The sequence below is a fragment of the Fulmarus glacialis genome, unplaced genomic scaffold (assembly GCF_000690835.1).
Source record: "Fulmarus glacialis isolate BGI_N327 unplaced genomic scaffold, ASM69083v1 scaffold39323, whole genome shotgun sequence".
NCBI classification, from domain to species: Eukaryota; Metazoa; Chordata; class Aves; order Procellariiformes; family Procellariidae; genus Fulmarus; species Fulmarus glacialis.
This window is the reverse complement of record NW_009201713.1, coordinates 42,957-56,091: the sequence shown is the minus strand read 5'-3', so window position 1 is coordinate 56,091 and position 13,135 is coordinate 42,957. Positions and strand designations below refer to the sequence as shown.

The window sequence follows — 13,135 nt, the reverse complement described above, 5'->3', positions numbered from 1 at the left end:
GCAGCAGGAATAGGCAGCCACTGAAACCTTTATCATGTTTTTGAAAGGATAATTATTTTTCAGACCACTTTGTATGCACTTCAGTCAAACTAGATAGTCTATACCCAAATCCTGAGCAAAAGATGCCAAGCAGAGTTACGCCAGAGAGGAATTTTGCCCCTACTGCCTTGTCAGAATACAAAATGCACAATGAATAATTCTAGATGGCTATAGTACTTTAAAGATGTCATGTCTAACCACTTTCTATTGTTGACACAATCCATATCCAAAAAGCATAGTGTTTTTTAAGTCTTAAGTACATGACAATATTGACAAACCCACAGTGAGGCATTTTCATGCTTCAGTCAACACCCCTTTATAACAATTGCAACAGCAATAAATCATTGAAAAAACATAAGACTCCACTTTTAGTGCCTGGTAGCCAGTTCTTTAGGGATTATCTCCTTCTTCAACTTGGAAAGATACCAATAAACATGAGGAAGCTCCTCATCCTGACTAATGCTTCAGAAAAGAAAAGCAGAGGAAAAGATACAGACCTTCCGTGATTAACTAAGTAGCCAGAACAGCCTCCCCCCACAAGATTATGGGCCTGTTGACTGCAAGAGCTAATAGTGTTTAATCCAGGATTTAACAGTAGTGAGAGATAGCAGGCCAGGCAGGACCACTACCCTAATAATTTGCCTCACATTATTCCCAGGGTCCGGCAGAGGATGTGACTCAAATATTCCAAAGTAAAATAATAGACTGCATAAAATTTGGTATGTCCATTAGTATTCTCTAAATATTAACTGATTAACATGGACAACATGATGAAGAAGAGTACAATTACCTTACATCTTTTGCTAAGGCATTATTTCCAAATAAAACTAACAACTAAGAAATAGTTGAACAAGGAGCATATCTTCTGGGGAATCAAAATCTCACATTCTCAGCCTATAAGAACCAATAGTAAAGACTATATATATTTGCTTTAATCCATCATGTATTTCAATTATTGCATTATTCCTTTTAATTCAGAGATATTTGAAGACAAAGATTTAACTGAGGATTGGAAACTCAAGAAATAATATACCTGGTTATAGTAGAGTATAAAATTATATAAATGGTGAAAAAATGCTTCAAAAGAAGAGAAGGCTTTTGGATTAGCTCCACACTCAAGTGTTCTGATGCTGAAATAACAAGCCCTCATTTTTAGAGGTCCTGCATTGGAATCCACAACCCCCAGTGAAGTGAAGAAACAACAGTGTGTGGAGAGATTCTGGTGCTTCCAACTCAGATTAAGCAGCCAGAGCAGTGATTGTTGTGGCATCTAATTTAACCACTGGAAACCTATGACACAAAACAAATTAAATATATCTTCAAGTTGCAAGCACTTGTATCACCCCTTTGCAAACTGAGCCAGCTTCAGTTTGCATGAGTCTTTTTCTGGGAGCTCTACTTCTCTTTAATGCAAGGGTGGGAGAGACTTTCATTCCAGGCCTGTCTGAAGTGACAAGAGTTTCAGATTTATGGGAATGTGCTAGTCCCCAGACTCCAGGCTGTCTGAGCCTGGAACAAGGAAGAAGAGATACTCCATCCCTCTTCTTGAATCTACACCAAATTGTAAAAGAAATTAAAGATTATTTGAAGCGGGCAGAGAAAAGAGCGAAAGGAAGCATGGTTTTGCAGCTCAGTGGTTCAAACTCCCATGTGGTAGTGAGGAGACCTGGATACCAAACTGTTATCCAGCTGCTGTGTGTAAACAGTTGCTCTGGTAACACACAGCAGTGGTCCTGCGACCAGGCGTTGGTCTTAAACTCCCTCCTAGGGCAAGAAGACATTGCTGGAATCAGGCGCATCCATGTCAAAAGTATGAAGCAGTGGGAAAGCACAGGAGAGAGCAAGACAGTCAATGATACAACTGGTTGCCCTGAAAACGGAAAGAATGGGGTCACTTTGTGGTGCAGCTGCTACCAGGGCAGTCACTTGCTAATAAGATGTCTCAGTTCTTAACTCATGTTCTGCTAGTCCCCTCACAATGTGATCTTGGAGAAGAAATGAAAATATCCAACATATTGACAAGGCAGAGTATGTTATAAAAGCTCCAAAAGCCAGAGGAAGATTGTTAAAGTAATTTTAGAGGGAAGTTCTACAGAAACAAACTCACAGTTGTTAAGATGAGAAGAAATGAGAGCAAAGATACACAATACTACAATAGTACTGCCTTCCTGAATGTCTAGAAAGCAATGAGAATTGAAAGAAACAATCCCAAGATAAACTAGAAATGGGGAAAAAATGGAGAGGTAGCCTTTTACCTGGGAAGAACTTGCATTGTAAATGTTAATGTCTGCTCCTCCATTTTATCTTATCATCTTGATAATAAAAAACAGATTGTCATAAACTCACACTCAATATAGTAAATATTAACTGGAAAAATTGAAGTGTGTTCCAATCTGTTATACAGACAAAGATTCAGTCAACTTACAAGAAAATATTTTAACACAGGTACAAATTTCCATTAATCATGACTTTCAGAAGAAAAACCCAAACCTTTAATTCTTTCCTTGAATTAACTTGTGTTAAAAGAGGAAAGCTCCCAAAACTGAAGAAAAAATGAACATTAAAAATTAAAATTAAAAGCTCCCTTTTAGCCTAATTTTCTTGTTTTATGTGAAAAAAATACTTAAAGCAATATAATACAGATTCCATTTCAAAAAGTTGCAAAATAGCCACTACATATGGCAAATAACAAGCACACATTTCAGTGACATTAAATACCGTTAAATATATATTAATTTCTACTTGATTCAGTTTCAAAACTCTAGTGATCTTGAAGATAACAAAGTCAATTTGTTCTTTATGCTAGTAAGTTACATGTCAAAATGTAGTTGTTTTATAACCCTGACAATACATGATTTTTTGAGTGTGGCCTAATGAATGGCCAACTCATTTAGCTAATTGGTTTTGGTTTTGAATCAGACTGATGACATTTTCACAGCTGATGGTAGGTACTTTTTATTTTTCATTCATACTCAATTATATCATTATGAAACAAAAACATTTGTGAGTTGAAATTAGGATAAGCAGAAATAAGAGATGAAACAATACAGCACACCAACACCATCTACTCAGTGGTAGAATTTGTGTTTGAGAAATCTGAGCCAATGCAAGACGATCAGTGGGAGAACAAAATACCAGGAAGAGGAGAAAATACTGCAGAGCTACCAGAAAGAAAAACAGAAACATGTAAAGATGGTGGAAATAAATGTGTGATAATGATGAGAGTGTGACACTAGCTCCTGGTGTCAGAGGTTCCTGTGGTTCCTGTTCCAGTAGTGCTCCAGACCCACTCCTGGTCATCACACATTCAAAGGATGATGTATTTCAACCAGTCTGAGCTCATCTATCCAACCCAGAACCTCCAGCCCAACATGAGCAAAGTAGCCATAACTGCCAGGGGTCCCATTCTTCCTCTGTGCTTTATAAGAGGAAACAGGTGGAGGAAAATAGGCATCTGCTCTCTCCGTACTACCACCTCAGCTGCAGGATTAAGTCTTACCACTTCTCCTCAAGTGTGATATTTGATGCACTTCACCAAACTCAAAATGGAGAGGTAGGCTGCACAGCAGATACTGACACATCACTTGGAGTCGAAAGAAGAAGGAAGGAACAGTAAGAGTTTTTTGAATGGGAGTAATGGTGATGGTGATATGAAAACCAAGGTGTAAATGTCATCTGTGGGACATGAACAAAATGACATCATGCTGCTTCCTAGCAACCCCCAGTCAAGGAAGCAAAGGTTTATGGGAAAGTCTCCTAACATATGGGAAAGTTTCCTAACATTTCAAACCACATGTGTAATGAAGATGCTGATGGTGTGCCAAATTAAAAGCATTTGGGAATAAGCAAGTATTCTGGAGATGTGGGAAGCCTCGGTACTAACAACTTTGAGCTGCTGTTCCTATTACCTCCAATCAACCAGAGCAGTGAATCTTCACCCTAATTAGCTGAACAGGGAAGAGGGATCCTTGTTCCTTGTTCCCTTTCGTTTTGAGTTGCTTTTCACGCTTCTCCATTTCTCTGTCTTTCCTGCATTTGTATAAATTACATACTTTTGCATATGCAATGGAAACCAAATTAACAAGGGTTACACTATGTCATTACTTACAATAGTTTTTGCATTTTCTGATCAAATTTACACTCAACAGACTTTGACCTGGAGTTTCCAATAGTGTCAACCTCACTTGCCTCAGGCTGCATTTTGTCATTAATCCAATTAGAAATCTCAAGGCTTAGCTCGGTGTTCTGGAGCACAGTGTAGCAAATCCTAGGATAACATTATGAATTGGGAGATGTAGTTCCTTTATTAAATACTGTAGGATGGTTCAATGAACATTAGAATGATGATCTTCATCATCTTTTGAGCTTGGCATAGAATAAAGCCTGTGAAAGGTTAGAAATTTTTGCAGAGCTCTTTTTCATTGTTTGCTTAAAGAATCGTGGGATATCTGAAACCAGACAATGAAGGAAAATTCATCATGAAAGAAATAAGATCTTTAGAAACTGGTAAAAGAAAACATAGAAGAACCTTTCACTCCCAAGAAAGGAAATAAGATCTGCATGGAGAGCCATGAAATAAGAGAGACAAAAGATGGTTCCTTCTGGGCAGTCCATCAATAAGAACTTTTCAGAAATAATAAAGTAACACTGATTATTTTTTTAAAAAACAAACTACATAATTGCAAAGTATTATCTTCTCCTACAGTCTTTTAAAATTAACTTTCTTCTCAAAATGCCTGTGGTTCCCAGAGGAGTGACTTTTTCTCATTTATATTTATTTTACCTTACTACAGACATGAACTTACAGTTGTGTAGCTACAATTCAGAATCAGATGTGGTATAGTCTCAGTAAGCAAGTTTATTTGTAACTGCCATATGAGGAAAATAAAAATTATTTTTAGAAAGAATGGCCTTATTTTTTCCTTTCACGGAGGTGTAATCACACTGTTTTCACAACAGTGAGTTCTGATTTAGTAAATTCCACTGGTAGCCATGAGATGGAAATTTTCCAGACATTGTGAAAAGTGATTTTCTTTGAAAACAAAAAGAGCTTATGTTCTCAAGAGAAAATATTTTAAAACCTTGATTGGAAATAAAGGCTTCAAAACTCCTAGCAATTATGTGCAGAATACTCATTAATGAAAAGGCTAAATCTAAGCACAAATTTTTGCTTCTATATGCAATACATGTGCGATAGAAGTCTCTGTATATGCTGTGGGAATGCTGCCAATGTGTTATGAGCTATATCTCTCTGCATTGCACTATCTAGGCACAACTCAGGATGGCTTGTGGTTACTGAACTTTTTGTTTATTAACACAGACTTGCATTCTTTAAAATTTTCCTATCCTCTGCAAAAATTGTATGACCAAAGTGCTGCTTCTGAACACTTCTGAACACCACTGCTTATACCTTCAGTCTGGAGTTATTAAACAAATTAAGACTCAGCAGTTGTGTCCTGCTGATTCAGCTCACTTGGTGTATACAGGTCCCTTTTAAGTATTCAGAAATCCAGGAGTGTCTGAAATTTTTATGTATTCCCTCATAGCAGCATACAGCACTCTAAAAGCAGGAACTTGGGTCTCGCCATTATGCTAGATGCTCTTGGTGAGGCGGAGGGACTACAAAACAGGGTCAAATTTTCTGATTTACTTTATTTTGAATGGCTAAAACAGTCAGAGATTCAGAAATTGTTACTGAAGCCCAAACACACACCCAAAACCAGAATGGTTGTGTCAGTGGGTAATACATCTCAGAGAAAAGAAAATATTTCCATGCAATAACATACTTGTTTAGCAGACTGCAGGACAGTATTTGATTCTTACATAGAAGAGACAGATTGACTGGCATTTTCCCTGGATGTCTGTTAAGTGAGATACCCCTATACCTTTCTCTGAGAAAAACAGAAAACAACAACCCAGGGAAAGTTTGACAGAAATAGAGAAAACATCCCCTCTTCACCTGGATGATATATTTGGAACTGGCTACACTTTGCAGGGACCCAAATACAGTCTGATACATTGAACTACAGAGAAAACATATTGGTTACTTTTGTTCTTCCCAATGGGATTTATGGGGATGACACAGGCTGTCCTTAAGAGAACCAATTCTCTGTAAGAGACCCCAGTCAGTAAACATAGAAAAGACATTTCAGAGTTACTTCCACACATTTAATTCCTTTCACATAAATGCAGTTCTAGAAGGAAATCTAAAATGCAAATGTAAAAGATGGGCTGTCTAAAGACTATGAAGAACTGAAGGAAAAAAACCCACTAATATTTTGAACACATAATAAAATCCAGTCTACCTTCTCAGTGTTGTAGATGCTATAAATTCAACATATACCAGAAACAATTGCTAAAGAAGGAAGAGGGGAAAAAAGAACTTCAGAGGAAAGATCCAAATAGTAGACAAACAATTTTAGTTCTGGCACTTCCTAGCCTTTTCATGCTTGATTTTATAACCCAGAAAATGTTTGTTTGTTTGTTTGCTTGTTTAAGTAGCTTTGTGTATAATTTATGAAAGTAGAAATTCCATTACGTGGCATCCTGCAACATTCTCCAGCCCATCAGCAAGGAAGAGACCTTGAGATCCACCAGTAATATGTATCAGCTCTGTGGGTAGACATGCACTAACAAGTCAGTCACTTTATGAGTGGGTTCACAAATACTTGCTAACAGCAGGGGATTGGCAAGGTTTGGGAATCTTGGTTCCAGGTGGATGTCCTTAAAACAGGATTTCTTTGGCCTCCTTCTGGCCAGCTGCCATTCCTATCCATGGTGTTATAATGTAGTCTGACCTTCCCTGGTTACCAGGCCGCTTGCCACCTCTTGATATTCTCATTTAGCACCAACTGCTCATCATCTTGGGAAATCAGAAGCATTCCTATTAAAGGAAATTTGGGGAGAATCTGCCATTGACTGTAGACCAGGACTTGAGTGCTCATGTGTCTGAAGAAGTCTGAGCATTGACTTGTTAGAAGTGGCAGATGCGAGGGGATGGAAAAGGCTCAGTGAAGACAGAGTCTGGATATTTTAGCTGCTGAATAGAACCATGTCACTTCTCAGCATGCACATATTGACAGATTTCAATCCCTCAGCTCATAACCCAGCTCATTTAGATGTATTATCGTAAGAACATCACAAAACACAACAACCCTTGACAAACAGATTTCCCTGACAAACTTCAAATCCCTTTTTTAAATTAAAGAGAACATTAAAGCATTTCAAAGAAAACACCAAGAATTTCTTTGATAGGAGGAAATGAAACAGTTTTCCATGAAACATGAACTAGCTTCCCAGTATTTTTTACATAAAAGAATGAAAAGAATACCTTTTACTGAAAAGGTAAAAGCACTCGGTTTCAAGGATGACATTGGTGGGGTAGTTAGTTGTGGCTCATTCCTTAGTCATGTGGTCTCATTCCCACAGGATCACACACCCAACACAAGCAGATCTGTGTTCTGATGCCCCCGGTCCTATGCCCCCCCATTCACCAGAAGAGCACGTTGGGCTGGGAGTTAGGAATGGGAGTCTGTCAGACAGGAAGGAGTAAGAAACGGCTCAGCCAGATGCCTACCTGCTGGGGATGCCTCTCTGCCAGAAGCATTTTTAGCCATATACATTCAGGACAGATGGTAGTTTTAAACATTTTGTAATGGGACAGTATCATGAATTTTATCTACAGAAATAATTAAATAATAATAAATATTAACATAGCTATGAAGTAATTCTCTTACATGCAAGCCATATGTATTAGACTCTCAGGTAGCCACAAAGTCATATTACTCTCTCCTTTATTCTAGATTTTCCCATATTTTTAATTCCTCAAATTCTTCATCATTCTAATAAAAACCTGCACAGAACTTGGTTTCAGAGACTATATTCATAACCAATGCCTAAGTTAAGTTTGTACATATAACTCTGCAAGATTGGGTTAAAAAATGATAATGGTTTCTTGCGAGTATAAAACAACTGCATTGTGAAACTGTGCACATAGCACTGCAAACATAACTTACCAAATGAAATGATCAGTTGCTCTTGGCGTGGTAACTAGTTGTTATGTGTTTCATTTGTGGTTTTTTTTTTCTTTTCTTTCAGAACAACCATTTTTCTGACTTTCTGGACAAACAAACTGGTTATACAACAATTAATATGCTGGCAACCCCAATTATGCAGGGTAAAGAGGTGCTTGCTGTTGTGATGGCACTCAACAAATTAAATGCCACTGAGTTCTCAAAAGAGGATGAAGAGGTAATAACCTCAAATGTCACACAACAGTACAGTTGTTAGTTCAAGTAGTTCGAGTGAATCTACCTCTTGATTTGATACTTTTGTCTTAGTTTTGCTCTTTGTCATTTTTAGGTCTTCAAAAAATACCTCAATTTTATATCTTTGGTCCTAAGAAAACATCATATGACATATCTCTACAATATTGAATCCCGAAGAAGTCAGGTATAGAAGAATTTGTTAATGATAATACTTTGTTTTTGTGTGAAACCATTATTATTCCCACTATTTTATATTCTTGCAAGCTTACTGAAGTAAGGATAGCATCTATTTAGTTTTTTAATTTGATAACAGTAATGCACCTTATCATTTTATTCTGGAATGCTTAGGATCCATATGTTTATGTTTTCTTACTGTTGTGAACATTTACCCTCTTTCTCTTTTGTTGTAAATAGATGCTTTTGTGGTCTGCCAACAAAGTATTTGAAGAGCTAACAGATATAGAACGGCAGTTTCACAAAGCACTGTATACTATACGAATGTATTTGAATTGCGAAAGATACTCTGTTGGTCTGCTGGACATGACTAAAGAGAAGGTAACAATCATTTTGCCTACTTGCTAGAAATGTGCTACTCCTAACTTTAAGTTATAAAATCCATCCTACTAATTAATTTGTTCTGCATAGTTCTAGTGCATGTCTCTCCAAGACACAAAGTTACCATGCTTTCTAACCTTTTGAGATAATTTGAATAAAATCTAACCATGTTACAAAAATTTGATGCAAAATATGGCAAAGGATACAACCACGATAAACATAAAGGCTAATTCTGAAATAATTTTTCATATTAATAATTCCATGTGAGAAAGGGTAGAAGAGAGAAGTGCAGGTCTGATTATTGCTTTATAAATACCAGCCTTCTAAAACGACAATTAAGCTGTACAACCATCCAGAGATAAGCTTCAGATTAGCCTGCAATTTACTGGCAAACATTTCTTGCCTGGAATATATTTAACAATGTTTTCTTAACATTGTCTGAAATGTGACCGTAGTACAGCTATGGAGAAGGAAAAATAAAATTGCTATCCACAGATGTCATGTATCTATGAACACAGAACTGATTTTTTTTTCCTTTTGCTAAACCCTGTGTATCATTTTCTCAGGAGTTCTATGATGAATGGCCAATCCGGCTGGGGGAGGCAGAGCCTTACAAAGGCCCCAAGACACCTGATGGACGAGTGAGGATATTAATTTTTCTTTTTATGATTCTTAACTTTGACGTTGAGGTTGTACGGGTCACCTACATGTTTTTCTCTTTTTATTTAGGAAGTCAACTTTTATAAGATTATTGACTATATTTTACATGGAAAAGAAGAAATCAAAGTCATTCCGTGAGTATTCATTGGCAGCCTGTGAATGCATGGTAATTAGATATATTGCTGGGATAGAATAATAACATGTCTGTATTGTAGAAATCATTTAATTTCATTCTCTCTCTAAAGGTCACCTCCAGCAGATCACTGGTGTCTCGTCAGTGGATTGCCAACATATGTTGCTGAAAATGGATTTGTAAGTTCATAGCAAAAGTAAAACCTAAAAGTTTTAGTTCATGCAGTTCTTCTGATTGAACAAAAAAACCCCAAACGTCCCCATGACCAAAAACCTCTACAAAAATACTGTGCTACTTCCAGTGTCACTGGTTCCCAGTGAAATCATGTGAATGAGTAGTTTGGATGGAGACAAGCCCTCAGCACAAACGGCCAAAACATCAGGAAAATTTCCCTCTGATTGTGGTGACATTGGACAAATAATGTCTGATGTCACTTTCCAGGTGTGCTAACTAAGTCTCACAACAAAATGTCAAAGTAAGAAAATCATTATATACACAGTTTTAAAATTTTCTTTTTTTCTTATCTCTTCTTACATAGACAATATACGTAATTCAAAGTTGTGATGTTTGACAGTTATTAGTAATCCTATGGCATTTTTAATAGCAGTAAGGACAGAGCCCTTAGTACTCAGTTATTTCTTTCTATAAACTCCTGTGCCATTTTAAACTGGAAATTATTTTCTTAACCATTATGCTTATGCACTGTAAGACATCATACATGAGGGACTTTGCTACAAGCACTCCAGAATGACGTCTGTTAAAATAACCACATCTAATTTAATAGGAACAGGTTTAATTTCTGTAGCTACCTAGGGTGCTCACTGTTGTTAGCTTAGAAAATAAATACGCCTTTTTAAAATATCAGGCCAAGTCTTGGTGCACATTGTATTCAATTTAAACAATGTCTCCTTTTCTTTATGCTGCAGATTTGTAACATGATGAATGCACCAGCAGATGAATATTTCACATTTCAGGTAATTGTTAATAGTTATAGATACTGTAGAAAAATATGCTAATGCTTTCCACCAATTAGTTATACAGTTGATTACATAAATATTTTCTCCTTTGTTTGTGATGCACAGGTCTTAGTGTTACATTGTCTACATCAATAACTGTATTACTACTTTCAAAGAAATACACATTTCCTGATCTTTGGCTTTCCTACAGAAAGGACCAGTGGATGAGACCGGATGGGTTATCAAAAATGTCCTGTCATTGCCTATTGTCAACAAAAAAGAAGAAATTGTGGGAGTTGCAACATTTTACAATAGGAAAGATGGAAAACCTTTTGACGAATATGATGAACAGATCATTGAGGTAAGCTTAATAGGATTAGAGGCTTTAAGGAGCCATATGATGTTAATAAAAATATTATTGTAAAAAGTCATTTTAAAATGTCTAAAAATCTTCAAATAGGCTATATTAACATCTAGCCAAATATCTATCTTCTTCGCTATACAGTTTCTTAAGAATCAGAAATTTTATTTCGCTTTATAAACCTGAAAATTTATGAGAGATCGTTTAAATTCCAATAATGAACAAACATCAGATATAATTTTATTTTTAATCATTTGACTTTTTAGTGATGGTCAGCATCTCCTAATTAGCAGTGAGTAAGCACGTATGGCGTGCTGCTTGCCAATGGATATTGTGGATCATGGGAGTTCCCAGAGCATTCATGATCACATGCAATTGGGCAAGATAAGATGCTACACAGTGTATCTAAGTCCACTCAGCTAACTTAAGCTTCATAAGCCTCAAAGTCCTGTATATAAAATGGGAATATGGGCCCTTAATTACTAGGTTGAGACAAACACGTGATTAAAAGTGTGAGGTGCTAACAGAACCTGTTGATGGAAGGTAAAGGCCTCTAACAAATAGAGTTATACATTGCTTTTCAAAGGGCACTACCAGAAACTGGAGTTTAAGAAAAGTTCAAGTTGTTGGTTTAATTTTATTGTCACAGTGTCATCTCCACTTTGCTTGGCTTTGTTCCAGACTCTCACGCAGTTCCTGGGGTGGTCTGTTTTAAATACTGACACTTATGACAAAATGAACAAGCTTGAAAACAGGAAGGACATTGCTCAGGAAATGCTTATGTACCAGACAAAGGCCACCCCTTCTGAAGTTGAATCTATACTGGTAAGTTTCTGTCCACAGTCACAAAATTAAAGTAGGAAATTTGCTACACAAAACCTGAATTTCTTACTCATTTTCATTTTTAGAAATACAAGGAGAAACTAAATGTAAATAATCTAGAAGAATGTGATCAAAAGGATCTTATCAGGATTTTGGTAAGTCACTAAACTGAAAGTTCTGGTAGTGTGTTTATATCAGATAGTAATGTGTCCTCATTATAGAAGAAGTTGCGTATAGCCAAATCCTGATTAATACAATTGATTTTAGCTATCAGTTCCACAACCTAGATGGACTTGATTTAACAATACATCTTCAACCTCTTCAGTTCTTCTACATGCAGACCCCACTGTTACCTAAAGGGAAACATTGTGTCCCAAATATATGTCAACAGACTTGGATAGTCAGAGTTATATAGAAACATTTATATGAATTAACATTTAAAGAGTTTAACTTCTTTAAATATCCATGGGGACGGTGCTACACCTATAACTGCATTTATTTAATTTTGAAAATAAAGGAAGGGACATTGATGTAAGGTCACTTTCATTCTTAGTAAGAGAACACATGTAGGAGTGTCCAGTGGAACTAACCTACTTTCAGATTAATTTTCCTGCATTTCCTTAGGCAGAGAAGTCCAAAGACAATGATCAGTGACTTCACAGTGATGAAACAGATTTGACCTAATCAGTTAAAAGTCTGCTACTACTAAAACAAAAATGCGTCACTTTCGTTTCCAGACCGTGCAGTCCGGCTGCCTTAGTATTTCAATCTAGAAAGAGAGTGCCTTTTTGGAGGAAAACTCCTGTTTGTGCTCACTTAGTGCACTTCGTTTTTTCTTGCGGAGGAATCCTGGAGCACGTGCACTGCCTTACTTTATCTGAAACAAAACTCAGAGATGTGTTCCAGGAAAACGCTTGAATGATTAATTCCCACTGTTAATGGATCAAAGCAGAGGTAGGCTGAAGAAAAAAGGTCAAATATACACAAATCTGTTGACTTCCGGTACCAACCACTCCGCATATTTCCTCCTATTACACCACATTTGCTAATGTAGACATAGCCATAGGGAAAAGATCTCATTAAACCATTTTTAGTTATGCACATGTGCATGCTGGAATGCAATGGTGTTAAGGTTTTACTGGCTCCCACAAAACAGATGCTCACACAGCTTACAAGTGGTGAAACCAAAAACCATCAACAGACCGTGTGTAGCTTCATATACCTTTTAAAGTAAATTTAATTTAGCTGCATGAAGAATTGCAAAAATTAATAGATAAACATTATAAAATCTTTCTACTGGTAGAGCAACAAGTGATTATTATGGTACAGACTCCAAATGTAA

General features: G+C 36.7%; 1 protein-coding gene across 1 annotated transcript in view; it reads left to right on the top strand.

Annotated features, from left to right (window-relative positions):
• PDE6C (phosphodiesterase 6C, cGMP-specific, cone, alpha prime) overlaps positions 1–13,135 on the top strand; it is a 31,485-nt gene that overhangs the window by 2,668 nt on the left and 15,682 nt on the right. Inside the window, exons 2-11 of the mRNA XM_009574037.1 lie at positions 8,137–8,289; positions 8,401–8,490; positions 8,721–8,861; positions 9,428–9,502; positions 9,591–9,655; positions 9,767–9,833; positions 10,581–10,628; positions 10,822–10,971; positions 11,653–11,796; positions 11,880–11,948. Coding sequence (XP_009572332.1) covers positions 8,137–8,289; positions 8,401–8,490; positions 8,721–8,861; positions 9,428–9,502; positions 9,591–9,655; positions 9,767–9,833; positions 10,581–10,628; positions 10,822–10,971; positions 11,653–11,796; positions 11,880–11,948 — 1,002 coding nt within the window. The remainder of the gene's footprint in view (positions 1–8,136; positions 8,290–8,400; positions 8,491–8,720; positions 8,862–9,427; positions 9,503–9,590; positions 9,656–9,766; positions 9,834–10,580; positions 10,629–10,821; positions 10,972–11,652; positions 11,797–11,879; positions 11,949–13,135) is intronic.